The following is a 20,658-nucleotide window of genomic DNA, read 5'->3' as shown; positions in this document are numbered from 1 at the left end:
TGTGAAAACATTGCCCCTTAAGTCTCATTTATATCTTTCCCCTCTCACCCTAAACCTATGCCCTCTAGTCCTGGACTCCCCCACCCCAGGGAAAAAACCTTGTATATTTATCCTATCCATGCCCCTCATGATTTCATAAACCTCTCAAGGCCACCCTTCAGCCTGACACTCCAGGGAAACCTGCCCCAGCCTACTCAAGCACTCCCTATAGCTCAAATCCTCCAACCCTGGCAACATCCTTGTAAATCTTTTCTGAACCCTTTCAAGTTTCACAACAGCTTTCCAATAGGAAGGAGACCAGAATTGCACGCAATAATCCAACAGTGGCAAAACCAATGTCCTGCACAGCCGCAACATGACCTCCCAACTCCTGTACTCAATACTCTGACCAATAAAGGAAAGCATACAAAAAGCCTTCTTCACTATTCTATCTACTGGTGACTTGACTTTCAAGGAGCTATGAACCTGCACTCCAAGGTTTCTTTCTTCCGCAACACTCCCTGGGACCTTGCCATTAAGTGTTCAAGTCCTGTTAAGGTTTGCTTTTCCAAAATGCAGCACCTTGAATTTATCTAAATTAAACTCCATCCGCCACTTCTCAGCCCACTGGCCCATCGGATCAAGATCCTGTTGTAATCTGAGGTATCCACTTCTTCGCTGCTCACTACACCTCCAATTTTGGTGTCATCTGCAAACTTAATAACCATACCTCTTAGCTCACCTCCAAATCATTTATAAATACGATGAAAAGTAGAGGACCCAGCATCAATCCTTGTGACACTTCACTGGTCACAGGCCTCCAGTCTGAAAAACAACCCTCCACCACCACCACCCTGTCTTTTACCTTCAAGCCAATTCTGAATCCAAATGGCTAGCTCTCCCTGTATTCCATGAGATCTAACCCTGCTAACCAGTCTCCCATGGGGAACATTGTCAAACACCTTACTGAAGTCCATACAGGTCACATCCACCGCTGTGCCCTCATCAATCCTCTTTGTTACTTCTTCAAAAAACTCGATCAAGTTCAGGAGACATTATTTCCCATGCATATAGCCATACTGACAGTCCCTAGTCAGTCCTTGCCTTTCTAAGTACTTGTAAATTCTGTCCCTCAGGATTCCCTTCAACAACTTGCAAACCATTAATGTCAGGCTCACCGGTCTATAGTTCCCTGGCTTGTCCTTACCACTTTCCTTAAATAGTGGCACCAGTGTTCTGGCACCTCACTTGGGACGATCGATGATACAAATATCTCAGTAGGCGGCTGAGCAATCACTTCCCTAGCTTCCCACAGAGTTCTAGGGTACACTTGATCAGGTGATTTATCCACTTTTATGCATTTCAAGACATCCAGCACTTTGCCCTCTGTAATGTGAAAATTTTTCAAAATGTCACCATCTATTTCTCCACTTTCTATAACTTCCTTGTTCTTTTCCATAGTAAACACTGATGCAAAATACTCATCTATATCCCCTTAATCTCCTGCGGCTCCACACAAAGACAGCCTTGCTGATCGTTGAGGGGCCCTATTCTCTCCCTAGTTACCCTTTTGTCCTTAATGAATGTGAAAACCTGCTGGATTCTCCTTAACCCTATTTGTCAAAGATATCTCATGTCCCCTTTTTGTCCTCCTGATTTCCCTCTTAAATATACTCGTACTGCCTTCATACTCTAAGGATTCACTCAATCTATCCTGTGTATACCTGACATATGCTTCCTTCTTTTTCTTACCCAAACCCTCAATTTCTTTAGTCACCCAGCATTCCCTATATCTACCAGCCTTCCCTTTCACCCCGTCAGGAATATACTTTCTCCGGATTCTTGTTATTTCATTTCAGAAGGCTTCCCATTTTCCAGCCGTCCGTTTACCTACGAACATCTGCCCCAATCAGCTTTCGAAAGTTCTTACCTAATACCGCCAAAATTAGCCTTTCTCCAATTTAGAACTTCAACTTTTAGATCTGGTCTATCCTTTTCCATCACTATTTTAAAACTAATAGAAGTATGGTCACTGGCCCCAAAGTGCTCCCCCATTGATACCTCAGTCACCTGCCCTGCCTTATTTCCCAAGAGTAGGTCACGTTTTGCACCTTCTCTAGTTGGCACATTCAAATATTGAATCAGAAAATTTTCTTGTACGCACTTAAATTCCTCTCCATCTAAACCCTTAACACTATGGCAGTCCCAGTCTATGTTTGGAAAGTTAAAATCCCCTACCGTAACCAACCTATTATTCTTACAGATAACTGAAATCTCCTTACAAATTTGTTTCTCAATCTCACTGACTATTAGGGGGTCTATAATACAATCCCAATAAGGTGATCATCCCTTTCTTATTTCTCAGTTCCACCCAAATAACTTCCCTGGATGTATTTCCAGGAATATCCTCCCTCAGTACAGCTGTAATGCTATAAGTCACTTCTACCACAGAAGAGATTCCAATGATCCAAAAATTTGAATCCTTCTCCCATACACCAGCTCCTCATCCATGCATTCATCTTCTCTATCCTCCTCTTCCTACCCTTACCAGCTCGCAGCACCAGAAATAATCCAGATATTACTACCCTTGTGGACCTCCTTTCTAACTTCTCCCCTAACTCTATAACCTCCATTCAGAATCTCATCCCTTCCTATGTCATTGGTTCCAATGTGTACAATGACCTCCTGCTGGTCCCTCTCCCTCTTCAGAGCATTCTGCACCCTCTGAGATATCTTTGATTCTGGCACCAGGGAGGCAACATACCATTCTGGTTTTTCGCTGCTGGTCACAAACATCCATCTGTGCCTCAGGCTAGAGACCCCTAACACAACTGATTTCTTGGAACCCAGTGTACCTCTCATTACATTAGAGCCAGTCTCAATACCAGACAATTGGTTGTTTGTGCTACATTCCCCTGAGAATCCATCACCCCCTATATTTTCCAAAACAGCATGCTCATTTGAAATGGAGATAGCCACGTAAGATCCTTCACTACCTGCCTACCTCGCTTACCTTTCCTAGAGTTAACCCATCTATGCAACTGTATCTGCAACTTTCCTTCTTCCTACAACTGCCATCCATTACATCCCCTTGCTCTTGTAAATTCCTCATTGCCTCTGTCTCTCCGACCCATCCATTCGATCAGCTTGATTCACAAGCAACGGCATTTGTTACAGATATAATCCTCAGTAACACGTAAACTCTCCCTAAACTCCCACATCCAACAAGAGCATAACACTCTACTAAAGGCCATTTTTTGCTTCTTTCAATCTACAGACCCAGAAAATAGCACCGTCCTATTCCTCTACAAAATACTTCTCCAGGCCAACTTAATATTTATGGCTTATATTTTTAAGTTTAATCAAGAGACATCTCAATAAAACACATTATCAAGAAAGAATCCACTCTACTCACTACTGCAGACTTACTATAAGGCCACACTTAAAAATATTCACTTATCTGTTTCTGTGCTGTGACCTCTCCCAGGTTCCTCTAAGATCAGTTGTGAATGTCACTGTTAATTTGCCCAGATGTGCTCCAATGTCCAGTGGTACATGAATTCAAACAGCTAAGGCAGTAACTGCGCAGGTTCACTGCATGTTTAGGGAGTAGTGAGTTTCTCTCTCTCTCCTGCACTGACCTTACCATATGCTTCCTCCTTGATTTTTTTTTCTCAAAAGTTCCCAAACAATGCAGCAGCAGCACGGTGGGACAGTGGGTGGCACGGTGGCACAGTGGTTAGCACTGCTGCCTCACAGCGCCAGAGACCCGGGTTCAATTCCCACCTCTGGCGACTGTGTGGAGTTTACACATTCTCCCAGTGTCTGCGTGGGTTTCCTCCGGGTGCTCCGGTTTCCTCCCACAATCCAAAAATGTGCAGGTTAGGTGAATTGGCCATGCTAAATTGCCTGCAGTGTTAGATGAAGAGGTAAATGTAGGGGAATGGGTCTGGGTGGCTTGCGCTTCGGCGGGTCGGTATGGACTTGTTGGGCCGAAGGGCCTGTTTCCACACTAAGTAAGTAATCTAAAAGCATATAAAACAGTAATTGCTGCTCCTAGAATTCGAGGAAATCACCTCCAACACTTAAAATACCTCAAAGGAGCAGCCTGTTACAGTCAGAATTTTTTCCCATTCTCCATCTTGGATTACCCAGAATCTCAGTCCTGCGAAATGGATTACTTTTGGACCTGAGGATTCACAAATGGTACTGAACAATGTGTAGTCATATTTTACCTTGTTAATATCCCCAGTCTAACTTCACAGCCGATACAAGTTCATCAATGAAGCAGCCGCTATGATACACCCGAGCGTCTGACTGCGTCTGCCTATTACACTAGTCCCTAGATGATAGTGATGCTAAGGATGGCTTTGCAGAGCCTTTGTCATTTCCACTGCCTTGGCCGATGCAGGATGGTCTGCCTGGGACATCCAAGATCACTCCAGGATCCTGAAGCCCCTACACAATGAACAGGTCTAGGTGAGTGAATTCCAGGGACTAAGGCTTAAACAGTTTAAACAGAGTCAAAGGTGGAGTAACAATAGGAATGATGTACAAGAGTTCACATTTGGGGGAATTCAGGTTTCCTGGAAGATGCTGGGGCAAATCCAACACTAAATTACACTGAATTGAATTGCAATGACCCTGCTATTGCCTTGGGGTATTTGGCTGACTTGACACACAGAAAACACTAAAAAAACTAGAATCTTCCTTAACACAGACTAATACAACAGCCAAATTATAAACATGCACACTCAGTCCAAACAGCCAGAGTCTTAGTGACACAGAGGTACATCAACTGGCCCAATAAGGCTATGTTAAAATTAATGAAGAAAACATATTCAATAATTCAAGCTACCAAAGCTGGAACTTCTGATGCTGAAATTAACAAGCGTTTTAAAAGTACAAACAGTTTTGACACCCTTAATCAGAGTCAATGATAAAGAAGCATCAATATAAAATCAAGAGAAAAACAGTTAAATCAAGTTTCTTTATTCAGTGGGTTACATGACAATGAGAAACTTTGACACACTCATTGCATTAAATACTCAGACTAGGAAACAAAAAGCTAAAAGCGAAAGAGAACCAGGCAATAAAATTCAGTTTGGAATGCTATTGCACAGAGCTAACCTGCATATAACCAGCTGAATGACCTCTTTTCATCCTGAATCAATTGAGATTTTAAGCATGTTTATTGTGCAGAGACTAGAAACATAACATGTCTGTGCCCAGGAGCACTAACCAAACCACAGGGTACAAATGTATTTGCAATGTGACATGAAAGACCACTTTTCCCATGACCCACAGAGTGCCTTTTAAACCTATAATTACCTAGGTGTCTAACAGACTGGTCAGGTGCACGTGATGCAACACTTCACCCCTTCATTTGGTTTTCAATGCAAGCTACTTTGAAGCTTTTCCATTTCAGTTTGGGTCTTGTGGATTTTGGATTTTTTTTTCCCCACTCACCTCCAGCATGCACTTTATAACACAGAGTTTACAATGAAAAGGAGTTTTCAGGATTCTTTCCAGAATACACTTTTGATCACCTTATCATTCCTCCCACCAGATGAGGAGGAGAAATGAAACGAAACCATCTGAACACAACTAAAAACACCACTCCCTGGAGGATTTAACTGAGTAAATCACACTTTGTTTGGACATCCCCTTCACTTAGTGATTTTCTCATCAAAACACTGGTGCTCCTGCATTTCACAGGAGGGAAATACAGTTTTGCTAGTGGAAGAGAGAAAGAACACATGATTTAATGCTTAGACAATGCCACCCATTGTGTGTGTTTGGCAACCTACAGGATGTCTATTTGTTTCTCTCCAACTAAGCACGAAATTAGATTATTCATAACCTTTGAAAATATCTTCAGAGTGGATGCATTATATCCATGCCTATTAGGTACATATGTTAACAGAATACCCAGCAGCAACCCGAGTGACTAAGCTGCTATGCAGAGAACTGTACAGCAAAACTGTGCTCCAAATTCTGACAACGGTCAGCTGGAAAATCTCTGAAGCTGCCCAATCTATAATTATGTATGCAATCATTTGTTATTTAGACTATCCCTTTACAAGAAACACAGCCTGATTGCTGCGATTTCCGAACAATCAAACCCTGATAACCTCACATTTACAGTTTACCAAAAAGGTCAAAGTTAAACTTGCCTTTGAGTAACCTGAAGATAAAAAAATAAAACAAACTGGAAGTCATTGTACCGCTGCGCTTTTCAAACCGTTCAGCAGTCTAATCCAGAAAAAACAATAAAATATTTCACAAAAGCGCAACTGGAGTGTGGTGCAGTATAAATTGAATGCCATTAATCATTGCATATTGTAGCACACAGAACTGAAGTAATTTGATGTGCAGATTTGAGCTTGGACCAGTTTTATTGACTACCCTTCTAAAGGAGGCACTTGTTTGTTTTAAAGCTTTGTTTGAGACTTAATTAATGTATAGCACTCTTTGTTTCCAGCAATCGTCATCACATAGAAGTAGTCTCAAACGAGAAATATAGTCATGCATCAAAAACATTTTCTGACTGTTTACTGGTTATCTTCAAAGTTACTTTTGCTTCCTTACCAGTGCATAGTTCTCGATCAAAAGACAGAGGGACCTTTTCCACTGCTTCCTTCTAAAGAATTGCAGGAGAATCTTTCAGAGATCCATAAACTCAAACCTTTCCTTCACTTGCCTCCACCAACCACCACTCAACTTTATACCCCTCCCACACGTTCACTGGAATTTCAGGTCCTTCAATCTTTCACTAAGAAAGTCCCTCAGTTGAATGGCATGATCGGATAAATTGCCTGGTCAATCATGTGTTATGAATTTCTTTTTAAATTGCTGTAAGGTTTTAACAAAAGAAATTGTTAAAAAAGAAATCATTCATGCACCATGCATTGATCTAGGAAATTAAGACACAGCTTTGAGCAAATGAAACATGCCCTAGTCCAGGCTACTGGGTAAGCCTTTAGCCTTCATTGTAAACATTTGGCAAAAACAGGGATAAGTTATTCATTGTTAAAATTACAGTCATGTTTGTGAATAGTTTTGAAATTGGTCTAAAACTTTATTAGAAATTTTAATTACTGCAAGGAAAAATAAAGAGAGAAACTCATGACAGATCTGTCAGCGTGTAAGAGATACACACAGGTTACTCTCAGTCAAACAGCACCAAAACACACCTTTCAGTCCAACTAGCCCACGAGGACCATGTTCCACAACCAAACTTGCCCCACTTGCCTGTGTTTGGCCCTTATCCCTCCAAACCTTTCCAATTCACGTAATTATGCACCAAATGCTTTTTGAATGTTGTAACTGTACCTGGACCCATCACTTCCTCAGGCAATTCATTCCACGCACGAACCAGTGTGTAAAACAAATAGTTGCCCCTCATGTCCTTTTTTAAATACTTCCTCCTCTCACCTTAAAAATATGCTGCCGAGTTTTGAATTCCCTCACTCTCGGGAAAAGACCCTTGCTGTTCATATTATACAGTAATAAAAAGGATTCCAATTCCCTTTTCTGACATCATGTACTTGCATAATTTCAGTTTTCTCAGCCACAGGTTTTTTTTGGGTAACCTCAAGAAAATGGTGCTGAGTTGATTGTGCTTTACATCTCTTACCACACACTGGCAATGATTTTTTTTTGCGCACTCACCTCTCTGAAACAGATTGTTAAAAACATATTACAAAATCCAGGACTTCCATAAAAGTGATTCTGAACTGCACACTCATTAGAATGAAGCAAACCTACAATTTTGCAAAAACAAAACATTTTCTGGCACAGCATTTCCAGAGCTCTGCACAGTCAAAACAATTTGCACTAAATTACATGAAGCCACACCTTTCATGCTTACAAATCATAACAGTTTCTTGAAAGTTATCCTTTTGGATTAACTGTTATTTGAAATTTAAAAACTGCTCGTCCAAAGGGATGAAGTCAACCTTTAAAACAAACTATTAGTAAAATTATAAAACCTTAATTTCATGAGCAATTAAGAACTGCTTCCTTTGGCCAGAATATACAGGCCTGCCTGTCAACTGTAATTATTACTTGTTTGAGAACACGGAGACATGTTCCTGGAAGATCCTGCTTGCTTTCAAATTGCACGCACCCAATTCTAGGCCCCCTGGCAGCACCATATTAAGAGTTTAGACTCTGAAAACGCCCATCATTGCTTGGAATAGAACAATATCTTACAAACAATACAAGACTTAACTGATATATTGGAACAGTGTGCACTTACCTGGAATCCATTGTACAAGGCAACAATTGATAATGTAATGCAAAACAAACACTTGGAGGAATGTGACATATGGTTTCACAAGACAGAAAAGTTCAAACAGGTTTTACACTTCGGACACGAATTACTTTTCAAGTAGATTTTCAGATTGCAGTGGATTGAAGGTCTTAAACCCTGCATCATCTCACTTTACACCTTTACAACAGAGAGAAGCTCATGAACAAAATAAGCAGGAAACCATTGTCACTATTGTCCTGGGGACCGGCCATTAAAAGCAATTATCGAAAGCTAAGGTCTGAGTTAGACCAGGCCAAACACACATTTGGGAAAGTCGCAGGATATTAGAATGTGCCCAATTCAAAAATTTTGGGTTTGGGGGTGGGGTGGGGAGGGGAGGGGAGGGGAGGGGAGGGGAGAGGAGAGGAGAGTATATAACTGTCCAAGTCTGCTCTCACCTGTTGACATTCTCATGGAGCACCTGGTAGATGCTGATCTGAAATGTTTCATTTTCGAAATGCCTTCTCACCCACTCCTTGTAAATCCGAAATTCTGCTGCAGTGACAGCCTCTCCTTCTGGAATTTGGGACAGGTTAAATTTGTACTCTTGGTGATGTGGCTGGTAGAGTGCAAAGCCCTTTTCATGTTCAACTGCAGGAAGGAGGAAGAAAAAGTCACAAATTTAAGAAATTGGAAATTAAATAAAATGTCAGCATTTCACAGTACCATATTTGCATACCAAACTCCCAAGAAAGGCCAATCAATATCAAACAAACAGTCATTTTTATTTCTTCAAATCTAAATTCATGATGCGATAGCACTTAAGCTCAAGTATGGTAGAGATAAACTCTGATAACGTTCCTGTGCTGGCACAGAAAAGGCATTTAGCAACACTCACGGCATCTGTATAGCAGCAGCTGCATCAGTTAATAGATGACAAGCACACAGCCTTCATTATGTCACTGAGCACAGCAAAAAGGAAGAAACTTCTCACGCTCAGAATTAAATTTCTCTTTATCCTTGCCCTTTTGTTACTTTACCAGAATCGTCAAGTCCTTGCTGCAAAACTCTTCCTTCAGATTGTTACTGCCTTGGTGGCTTGACAACAAGTGATTTAACAGTCAAAATGTGCATGAGCCGACAGAAAACAATAAAAAGACACACACATGGGAGGTCATAGGACAGCCTATGCACAAAGTGCAGAATTATATAAAATACTTGTTTATCTTATCATGCCTCTTTTTTCACGTGGTTGTTTTTCTTTAAAGCCAAACTAAAGTGCAATGCTCTCAACAAAAGTCCCAAGAACTTGTATTCATATCACACCTTTAACATTAAAATGTCCTGAGATAATACTAAAGGGAAATGAAAACAAAGCTATAAAATTAAAGGGATGATTAAAAGTACAGTTCTAAAAACAATTCAAGAAAGCTTCCTCGAAACAGAGCTTAACCAACGAACTTACGGATTTTCATTCACGTCTCGAGAGGAGTCGGACTACGAAAAAAAACATATTTGTTACAATGGGAGAAAGACACAGCAGAATAATTCTGGTTCTCCCATAAGATAGTGAAAACTTTATCTACAAGCACTTACAGGAATGTGCAAATCTAGTTTTATAAAGACCATTTTCCAGAGTTAAATTTGGTGGGCTGTCTTCTAATTCACATTTCCAATCTAAACTTCTCTGGGGCACAGGCACTCAAAACATGACGTTCCGATACAATTTCAGTCGGCGCCACACACTGAGTAAATCATGGGTTTACTTGGAAAAAAAATTGAATAAGGCCAAAAACATTGCGTGATTTGAGTGGATGACAAAGAAACACTCAAGTGTGAGTAATATTCAGTGATAGACAAAGAGCATCTTCGGATGCAACTGTCCATCATTGTAATGGTAGGAGTGACCATTATAATGTACTTGAGAGGGTAAAAATCCCATCCTTACACAGAGAACATGCTCCCCATCATATGGTGTGGCACTGCTTGTGCTCAATGGGCCACATGCAGAACAAGTCCAGCTGCTCAAAGTCAAGCAGCCACAGAAGGCTCTGGGCCATCAACAGAAAACTAGTTAAAACAAAGGTAACATCATGACTCACTTTACTATTATCAAGATGACAGGGGACCAATCTTTGTTATCAATCCTGATATCATGAAACTGAAGGCACTGAACACAGCAAAGACCATGGGCTCTGACAACATTCCAGTTGTAGGAGTGAAGGAAGAAAGGTGATTCAAACTACACAGGGCCCCGAGTCAAGTCTTTGCAGCATAGTTAAAAGCTGACACCTATCTGACAATGTCAAATATTGTCCAGATACATGCTTTCAACAAAGGACACAATCTATTCTAGTTCAATTCTCGGCCTATCAGGCTAAACTCAACTGTCAAACTGATGGATAGTGTCATCAACTATGACACAAATAGCACTTGCACATTAACAATCTACTTGATGCTCAGTTCAGCTTTATCCAAAACCACTGGCTGCTAAACCAACATATAGTTTGCCCAAACAAGGAGAAAAGTACTGAATTCAACACGCGAGTGGAGAGGAATGCCCTTGACGTTACTGTGGAATTTGACAGAGTATGGTACTAAGGAGCCTTAGTAAAACTGGAATCAAGGGAAAGCTCCCTCCTGACTAGAAACAGAACTGGAATACTGTGACTGCAGTAACTCAGCTCCTGACTCTCCAAAACCTGTCCGCCATCCAGAAGGCGCAAGTGAGGAGTATGATGGAATACTCCCCACTTGACTGGATGAGTGCAGCTCCAATACTCAAGATGCTTGACATCATCTAAGTCAACAGTTTCTTTGGATCAATACCACATCTAGGTTAAACATTTATTAACTCCATTCATGATACATAGTGGCAGTGGTGTATACAATCTACAAGGGCACTCCAGCAATCTGCTCAGTTTGTTTCAAAACCAGATATATCCACCATCTAGAAGGACAAGGGCATCAGATACATGAGAATATCTCCCCTCCATATCCTGATTTGGGGCAGTACTTTTCCTTCACTGTCACTGGACCAAAGTTCCTCACAATCAGTACCATAAGTATACCTACATTATACAGACTGCAGCCATTCAATTCTGTGGCTCATCAATATCCCAATGGCAATAAAAAGGGACTGGCACCAAATGCCAATGTTATCATCCACGTTCAGATCCTAAGAATGAATGTTCAAAAGCTGCATTACTTTTGCACCATCTCAACAGTTGAGGTTGTACAGGACATTGGTAGTTTCTCTTTTGGAGTACTCTGTGCAGTTCTGGTCGCCCTGTTATAGGAACAATGTTATTGAATTGGAGAGGATTCAGAAAAGACTTACTGGAATGTTGCCGGGAAGGGAGGGTTTGAGATATAAAAGTTAGACTGGAAAGGCTGGGACTTCTTTTTTCACTAGAGCGTACGAGGTTGAGGGGTGACCTTACAGGTTTATAAAATCATGAGGGCCATCGATAAGGTGAATGACAAGGGTCTTTTTTTAGGGTGGGAGGAGTTCAAAACTAGGGGGCACAGTTTTAGGGAGAGAGAAGACAGATTTAAAAAGGACAAGGGATAACTTTCTTTAAAAAAAGTGGTTCGTATGTGGAATGAACTGCCAGAAAAGTGGAGGATACAGATACAGTAACAAATTTAAAAGACATTTAGGTAGTACTGTACATGAATAAGAAAGGTTTGGAGGGATATGGGCCAAATGCAGGCAGGTGTGACTAGTTTAGTTTAGGAACTTGGATCAGTCCACTCAGATCAGGGAAGATTATGCATAAAACACCAGTTAGATTGTAGCTACAGTACTGCCCCAGTTCTGGTCACTGCACAGTGGGAAAGATGTGATTTCACTCAATGTGGTACAGAGTGGATGTACAAGGATGTTGCCGACAATTATAAGGAATTGAGAGTCTGAGGCTGTTTTCTTTGGACTAGAGGTGGCTAAGGAGATAATTAATAAAGACATAAGGAATTATTGGGACTATGATAGGAATAATACATTCTAATTTAGAGTTTTAGCTGAAAGATCAATAATTAGGGAGATTAGACTTCAAATTGGAAGAGGAATTGGGAGTTGCATTTCTCACTCCAGAGGGTGGAGGTGGTCTGGTAGGATACTGCCTCAAATGATAATACAGCAAGCAAACTCATGTGGCATTTTAAAAAAAGAACTTAATAGATGTTTAAAGGACTACTAATCAACTAGTTGACTGATCAGAGCTGGAAGATGGGATAAGATTGTCCATGGGTTAGCCATGGAAGCTGTGGGCCAAATAACTACTTTTCTGTGCCTCAAGTATTTTTGCTCCTGTTGGTTCATGAGAAAGAGAGTAGAGGCAGTAAAAATGCATTTTTAGAAGACATTTCAATAGAGTACCTTAAACGATGTTTGCTCTGAACATTCAGATGTATGAAATAAAGAGGAAATATTACAAATGGATGCTAAATTGATTGATGGACAAGAATATTACAATCCAGGCAAATTCTGTCAGGATGTCAGGCCATTTAAGACAGAAATTAGAGATTTTTAAAATTGCCATCACAATCTGAAGTTCATTTAATCTTCCATATATTTACTTAAAATAAATACCATATAAACTTGTTTCACTTCCTTATCTGAACTCTAGTCTGATAAAAAAAAAGTGCACCTTTCTATTCTTTCCAATTAAAGAAATAGCTTTACAATATTATCACTGATAATCAGGTGTGCTGGATAAGATATCTTATCATTGGTGCACTTTCCCAGTCTTCAGCCAGAAAGCCCACCAACAATAAATGTTTCAGGAATTTTAAAAGGTGCAACTGCACTTTAATTACAATGCAGGAGAAAAAACAGTGGTTTTTTTTTTGGAATGTGCGCAACATAAAATCGGCAGCCAGAATCCAACCTGGCACCTAGGCAAAAGGGATTTCCTGGGAAAGTCTCAATCTCAATGCCTTGATACTTTGTAATCAAGTCTCAATGCCTTGCTCAGAGATGTTGGAGCAGATGGGGTTTGAGCCTGGATCTCCAGGCTTAGAGATAGGGACACTACCACTTCACCACAACTGCCCCCAAGTCTTATCCTCCACGTGGTACCAGCTATGGCTCAACTGGTACCAATGTCTTCAAGTCAAAAAAGTTGCAGGTTTGAATCCACAGATTTGGCACAAAATCTAACATAACATTCCCACATTACAAAAACAGAGTGCTGCACTGTCAGAGGTGCCATTGTCCAACAACGTAAATTTAAGCAGAGACCCTAGGTTCCTGCTCAAGTGGATGTAAATGGTCCCACAGTGCTGGAAGAATAACAATGGAGTTCTTTCCAGCATTCTGACCAACATTTACTACTAAAACAATACTAAAAAACAGATCTTGTTTTTTTTAAGATTAGATTACTTACAGTGTGGAAACAGGCCCTTCGGCCCAACAAGCCCACACCGCCCCGCCGAAGCGTAACCCACCCATATCCCTACATCTACATTTACCCCTTACCTAACACTATGGGCAATTTAGCATGGCCAATTCACCTGACCTGCACATCTTTGGACTGTGGGAGGAAACCGGAGCACCCAGAGGAAACCCACGCAGACATGGGGAGAACGTGCAAACTCCACACAGTCAGTCGCCTGAGGTAATCAAATTATCATCTTATTATTGCTCACAGGACCTTGTTATGTGCAAATTCGTTATTGCATTCCCTCAATTACAAGTGACAATACCTCAAAATATATTTCACAGCTTGCAAAGCTCTTTGGATCATCCTGCGGTCAGAATCTCTCTTTCTCGCGTTGGTGTAAAATCAAAATTGCTAAAATCAGTTAATGCTCAATGTGAAATAAGGGTCACAGACAACTCATTAAAAACATTGCAATAAAAACAGATTGGTTAAATCTATTTTCTACCATCCACAATGTTACTTCTAAAAGCAAATAAAGTGTGAATGTTGTAAATTTTAAACATAGAAAATGCAGAAAATATTCAGGTATCTGCAGAGACAGCAAAAAAAAAGAGTTAACATCGTACAAGGATCTTTCCATACTGTCATGAGCCTTGCATCATGAACAAAAATAAAATTTAATGCAATATCATTGACCACGTTAATTGTGTCTCCACAGATGCTGTCTGTCCTTAGTATTTCCAGATTTTTGCATTAACTTTCCAGCCTTTGTAGTATCTTACTTTCATTTCCTTTTTCATATGGTTCAATGCTCAAACTTCCCATAACAAGTTACAAGTGGACTGGGTGAAAAAGCATAAACACTAAATGACATTGTTGGTTGCATGAAAAATAGTTATAAAATGAAAAACAAACCCATCATCAAAATCTCTGCAACTAGCACGCAGCCAAGATCTAATTTAAGTGAAAAACCATTTTATCTCTAGAAAAATAAAAGAAAAAATACAAAGATAAAGCTCAAACAAAGGCCAACTCTTAAAATACTGAAAATGACTAGATTTGTAAAACATAATGAAAGATGATTTAGGAAAAAATGTATAGGCCAGACAATTGAGTAAATCAAATTCAATTTCTTAATTCACGTAATTATGTTGTTCAGTTTGGTTTGTCAATTAACCCAAAAAAAAAGAACGTTAAGATTTGAAGGCCCAATCTGGGCAACATATGGGCTAATTCCACACTGGAACCACCTCGGTCTCAGCTGAAATGTATTTGAAGGTAAAAACAATGACTGCAGATGCTGAAAATCAAATACTGGATTAGTGGTGCTGGAAGAGCACAGCAGTTCAGGCAGCATCCAGCGAGCAGCGAAATCAACGTTTCGGGCAAAAGCCCTTCATCAGGAATAAAGGCAGTGAGCCTGAAGCATGGAGAGATAAGCTAGAGGAGGGTGGGGGTGGGGAGAGAGTAGCATAGAGTACAATGGGTGAGTGGGGGAGGGGATGAAGGTGATAGGTCAAAGAGAAGAGGGTGGAGTGGATAGGTGGAAAAGAAGATAGGCAGGTCGGACAAGTCAAGGAGACAGTAAGTGAGCTGGAAGTTTGAAACTAGGATGAGGTGGGGGAAGGGGAAATGAGGAAGCTGTTGAAGTCCACATTGATGCCCTGGGGTTGAAGTGTTCCGAGGCGGAAGATGAGGCGTTCTTCCTCCAGGCGTCTGGTGGTGAGGGAGCGGCGGTGAAGGAGGCCCAGGACCTCCATGTCCTCGGCAGAGTGGGAGGGGGAGTTGAAATGTTGGGCCACGGGGCGGTTTGGTTGATTGGTGCGGGTGTCTCGGAGATGTTCCCTAAAGCGCTCTGCTAGGAGGCGCCCAGTCTCCCCAATGTAGAGGAGACCACATCGGGAGCAACGGATACAATAAATGATATTGGTGGATGTGCAGGTGAAACTTTGATGGATGTGGAAGGCTCCTTTAGGGCCTTGGATAGAGGTGAGGGAGGAGGTGTGGGCACAGGTTTTACAGTTCCTGCGGTGGCAGGGGAAAGTGCCAGAATGGGAGGGTGGGTTGTAGGGGGGTGTGGACCTGACCAGGTAGTCACGGAGGGAACGGTCTTTGCGGAAGGCGGAAAGGGGTGGGGAGGGAAATATATCCCTGGTGGTGGGGTCTTTTTGGAGGTGGCGGAAATGTCGGTGGATGATTTGGTTGATGCGAAGGTTTGTAGGGTGGAAGGTGAGCACCAGGGGCGTTCTGTCCTTGTTACGGTTGGAGGGGTGGGGTCTGAGGGCGGAGGTGCGGGATGTGGACGAGATGCGTTGGAGGGCATCTTTAACCACGTGGGAAGGGAAATTGCGGTCTCTAAAGAAGGAGGCCATCTGGTGTGTCCTATGGTGGAACTGGTCCTCCTGGGAGCAGATACGGCAGAGGCGGAGAAATTGGGAATACGGGATGGCATTTTTGCAAGAGATAGGGTGGGAAGAGGTGTAATCCAGGTAGCTATGGGAGTCAGTGGGTTTGTAAAAAATGTCAGTGTCAAGTCGGTCGTCACTAATGGAGATGGAGAGGTCCAGGAAGGGGAGCGAGGTGTCAGAGATAGTCCAGGTAAATTTAAGGTCAGGGTGGAATGTGTTGGTGAAGTTGATGAATTGCTCAACCTCCTCGCGGGAGCATGAGGTGGCGCCAATGCAGTCATCAATGTAGCGGAGGAAGAGGTGGGGAGTGGTGCCGGTGTAATTACGGAAGATCAACTGTTCTACATAGCCAACAAAGAGACAGGCATAGCTGGGGCCCATACGTGTGCCCATGGCTACGCCTTTGGTCTGGAGGAAGTGGGAGGATTCAAAGGAGAAATTGTTAAGGGTGAGGACCAGTTCGGCCAAACGAATGAGAGTGTCAGTGGAAGGGTACTGTTGGGGACGTTTGGAGAGGAAAAAACAGAGGGCTTGGAGGCCCTGGTCATGGCGGATGGAGGTGTAGAGGGATTGGATATCCATGGTGAAGATAAGGCATTGGGGGCCGGGGAAACGGAAGTCTTGGAGGAGGTGGAGGGCATGGGTGGTGTCTCGAACGTATGTGGGGAGTTCCTGGACTAGGGGGGATAGGACAGTGTCAAGGTAGGTAGAGATGAGTTCAGTGGGGCAGGAGCATGCTGAGACAATGGGTCGGCCAGGGTGGTCAGGCTTGTGGATCTTGGGAAGGAGGTAGAACCGGGCAGTGCGGGGTTCCCGGACTATGAGGTTGGAAGCTGTGGGTGGGAGATCTCCTGAGGTGATGAGGTTCTGTATGGTCTGGGAGATGATGGTTTGGTGATGGGGAGTGGGGTCATGGTCGAGGGAGCAGTAGGAAGAGGTGTCCTCGAGTTGGCGTTTGGCTTCAGCGGTGTAGAGGTCAGTGCGCCAGACTACCACTGCGCCCCCTTTATCCGCTGGCTTGATGGTGAGGTTGGGATTGGAGGGCTGCGCGTTGTGAGGGTGAGAGGTTGGAGTGGGGGAGGGGGGACGACAGGTTGAGGCGGTTAATGTCCCGGCGGCAGTTGGAAATGAAGAGGTCGAGGGCGGGTAATAGGCCAGCGCGGGGTGTCCAGGTGGATGCAGTGTGTTGGAGGTGGGCGAAGGGGTCCTCGGAAGGTGGGCGGGAGTCCTGATTGTGAAAGTAAGCTCGGAGGCGGAGGCGACGGAAGAATTGTTCGATGTCACGTCGTGTATTAAATTCATTGATGCGTGGACGGAGGGGGATGAAGGTGAGTCCTTTGCTGAGGACTGATCGTTCGTCCTCAGTGAGGGGGAGGTCTGGGGGGGATGGTGACTGAACTGCTGTGCTCTTCCAGCACCACTAATCCAGTATATGAAATGTATTTGAAGCCCAGAGTGCTTGGGAGCAGTTTACCTTTTACAGCCTAGTTTTAAACTTAGCAAAAAGGTTTGAAAAGGATGAGATGTAATTTTTTTTAAGACTGGTATTACATTGGGCTTTTAACACCAACTCACTAAAAGGTTTTGAAAGCAAGTGCAAACTTTGAAGTGACTTTATGAATATCACTCCAACAGTGTCAGACTGCTGGAAGCAAATTCATGAGACTTTAGAAATGGGGGTGGTCACTTTCTTATTAGGTTAAACAGTAGGACAAAAAAGCATACATTGTGCGCTGGCTTCTGGCTAATTTTACCATCACATGCACCCTTCAAAGCTCCAAGATAAGGCAGAATGCAAATTAAAAGCTTTCTGGAAAATGTTTACAGGATAACTTTATTGGGAGTGGGAGCTCATCTGAACTATTGGTTATATAATGTCTATCCCAAGCATGAGATAAACGTGCCTTGGGGCTAAGGGCAGTTGGTTGGAGGGGGTTGGGGGTAGAGAGAAGATGTAACCATTTCTACAATGTTTATGCAGTTGTAGAATTTTTTTTAAAAAGCTCAATCAATTTGAAGCAGACAACACGTTTACAATTTTGCAAAGTCAAATGCAACTTCAACGTTCGAAAATGCAATTGAAATAACAATGAAGATTTTTCTCTCATTCCTCAGATTGGTGTGCGCCCTGGCTTCCTGTATTGATTATGAGCCAGAGACTCTAGGTTTGGCAAAGCACTTTTTTTTTGGGGTGGGGGGTGTTGTGGTGGCAGCAGCAGCAAGGGTTAATCATCATCATAGAATCCCGACAGTGTGGCAACAGACCATTTGGCCTATCAAGTCCACACTGATCCTCCAAACAGTAACCCACCCAGACCCATTCCCTTACCCAATTACTCTAAATTTAACCTCGACTAATCCACCTAACCCACACACCCCTGAACACTATGGGCAATTTAGCATGGCCAATTTGTCTAACCTGCACATCTTTAGACTGTGGGAGGAAACCGGAGCATCCAGAGGAAACCCACGCAGACACTGTGAGAATGTGTCTGGAAAAACTCCATACAGAGAGTCACCCAAGGCTGGAATCGAACCCAAGTCCATGATGCCGCAAGGCAGCAGTGCTATCCACTGAGCCACCGGAAGAATTTTTTTAACCAAAATTAAGATACTGCAGATTCTGGAAATAAAAACAAAGTATCAATCACTTAATCTGAACTATCATTCTACCCCAACACTCTACATCCCAACAACCCCAATCCCCCCCCCCCCCAAAACTCTAGCATAAATGCTGTCCCCTCCACATGTCACATCAGCTAGGATGAAGAGTCATCTAGACTCAAGTGTTACCTTGCTCTCTTCTCCACTATGCTGCCTGATCCTCTGTGATCGCCAAACTTTGTTGCTTTCAGTGCTGGAGATACTCAGCAGGTCTGGCAGCATACATTGAGAGAGAAATACTTTAAATGATTAGAGTCAGATATGACATTCTTTGGAATGTTGCAAAGCAGTACCTACTAGAGTTGCCAGATAAATTACTCACTGCAGGATTCCTAGATTCTGACCTGCTCTTGTAGCCATAATATTTATAGGGGCAGCTCAGTTCAATTTTGCATCTACGCTGACCCCCTGGTTGATCATAGTAGATGATTCAATAATGGTAGTCCCACTGAATGTTAAATGACAAGGAATAGATTCTCTCCTGTTGGGAGAATGTCGTTACCTGACACTTTTATGGCATGAATGTTACTTACCACTTATTAGCCCAAGCTTAAGTGTCACTCTAGTCTTACTACACATGGGTACAGAATACTTCAGTATGGGGAGTCAAGAATGGTGCTGAACATTGTGCAGTGAACATTTCCAATTTTGACCTTTCAATGGAGAGATAGTCATTGATGGAGCAGCGAAGATAGTTGGGCCTCGGGCATTATGCTGAGGAACTCTTGCTGAAATCCCTTGGAGCTGAGATAACCAAGGTCCAACAACCATAGCCATTTTCCTACGACTCCAAACAGTGGAGAGAATATGCTCCCACCACCCCGCCAATCCACTGACGTGAGTTTTGTTAGAGCTCCTTGGTCAAACTTGCTCAAACATATCCTTGACATCAATGATAAGTCACTCTCCCTTTATCTCTCGAACATTAGGCATTGTTGATTAATGACCTGTGATCATTTGTCATCGATTAGGTAGGACAGGATTATAAGTAGGCTCGGGAGCCACAGGGAAATGGTGGCAAGAAAGGTTGGAATTACAGTGGGCATCATTGGTTCTTCAGTTCTGCCTCTTATCAGGGCACCAAAAAACTGAGTCGGACAGATCCGGAAATTCACCACATGAACAAACTCCAATGCAGCTGAATGGAACCACCACCTCCGTGACTACACTATGAAGCAGAAAGCATCATTAATGTTAACCACTACAATCTCACATTAACCTGCTCCTTCAGGAAAAGGGAGTACAGACAGTGCTAAAATTTTTGCTGTTGCATTTCCCCCTATTTAACGTAACTTTTAGGTATGCAGAAAAAGGACAGTATCCATTCGTTGATAGAACAGCTTGAGGGGATAAATGACCTCCTGTTTTAAAAGGTTTGCCTTTGAAATTTAGTTGGAGAACAAAACAGTCAGGGAACCAGTACTACCATCTGCTGCAGTGACAATTACTAACACTTATTATTTAAAATTTGTTAACAGCAGGATGATTGACTACAGTTCTGATGCCTTCTCACTCCCAGATATGAAGTCTAAAACACTCCTACAGCTGACTGATAATACATTCAGTGACGTTACACAAATTTACTGACACACGCTTCATAAATGTGCTCAGGTTCATCTAGAGACATTATGCTAATTATTCTCTCAGACAAAAATCTCACTGATGCAAGTGTCAACAAAGGCACTTTACAGACTGGTGTATGCAAAATAGATGTTCAACTGGGAACAGAGAAATCTGGGGAGGTGGAGCTGACTTCTCAGTTAAAGTAATGGATTTTGAGGAGCATCTTAAAAAGGAGACACAAATAGATTCATTCAAGGTAAGAATTTCGGAGTAGGACTTCTGACTGAAAGATTTGGTGCCAGTCATGAGACAATGGGATGGACGAAGAGATGTGGGGAAGGAAATTGGATTTATGTAGCACCATTCAAAAGCTCAGAACTTGGTAATGTAACATGAGGTA

At 42.4% G+C, this 20,658-nt stretch overlaps 1 protein-coding gene across 1 annotated transcript in view; it reads right to left on the bottom strand.

Moving 5' to 3' along the window:
• bmp6 (bone morphogenetic protein 6) overlaps positions 1 to 20,658 on the bottom strand; it is a 134,125-nt gene that overhangs the window by 75,335 nt on the left and 38,132 nt on the right. The window contains exon 2 of the mRNA XM_072570813.1: positions 8,695 to 8,887. Within this exon, the coding sequence (XP_072426914.1) occupies positions 8,695 to 8,887 (193 nt within the window). The remainder of the gene's footprint in view (positions 1 to 8,694; positions 8,888 to 20,658) is intronic.

The sequence above is a fragment of the Chiloscyllium punctatum genome, chromosome 5 (genome assembly GCF_047496795.1).
Source record: "Chiloscyllium punctatum isolate Juve2018m chromosome 5, sChiPun1.3, whole genome shotgun sequence".
NCBI lineage: Eukaryota > Metazoa > Chordata > Chondrichthyes > Orectolobiformes > Hemiscylliidae > Chiloscyllium > Chiloscyllium punctatum.
The sequence above is the reverse complement of the archived record's forward strand: the minus strand, read 5'-3'. Positions and strand labels throughout refer to the sequence as shown.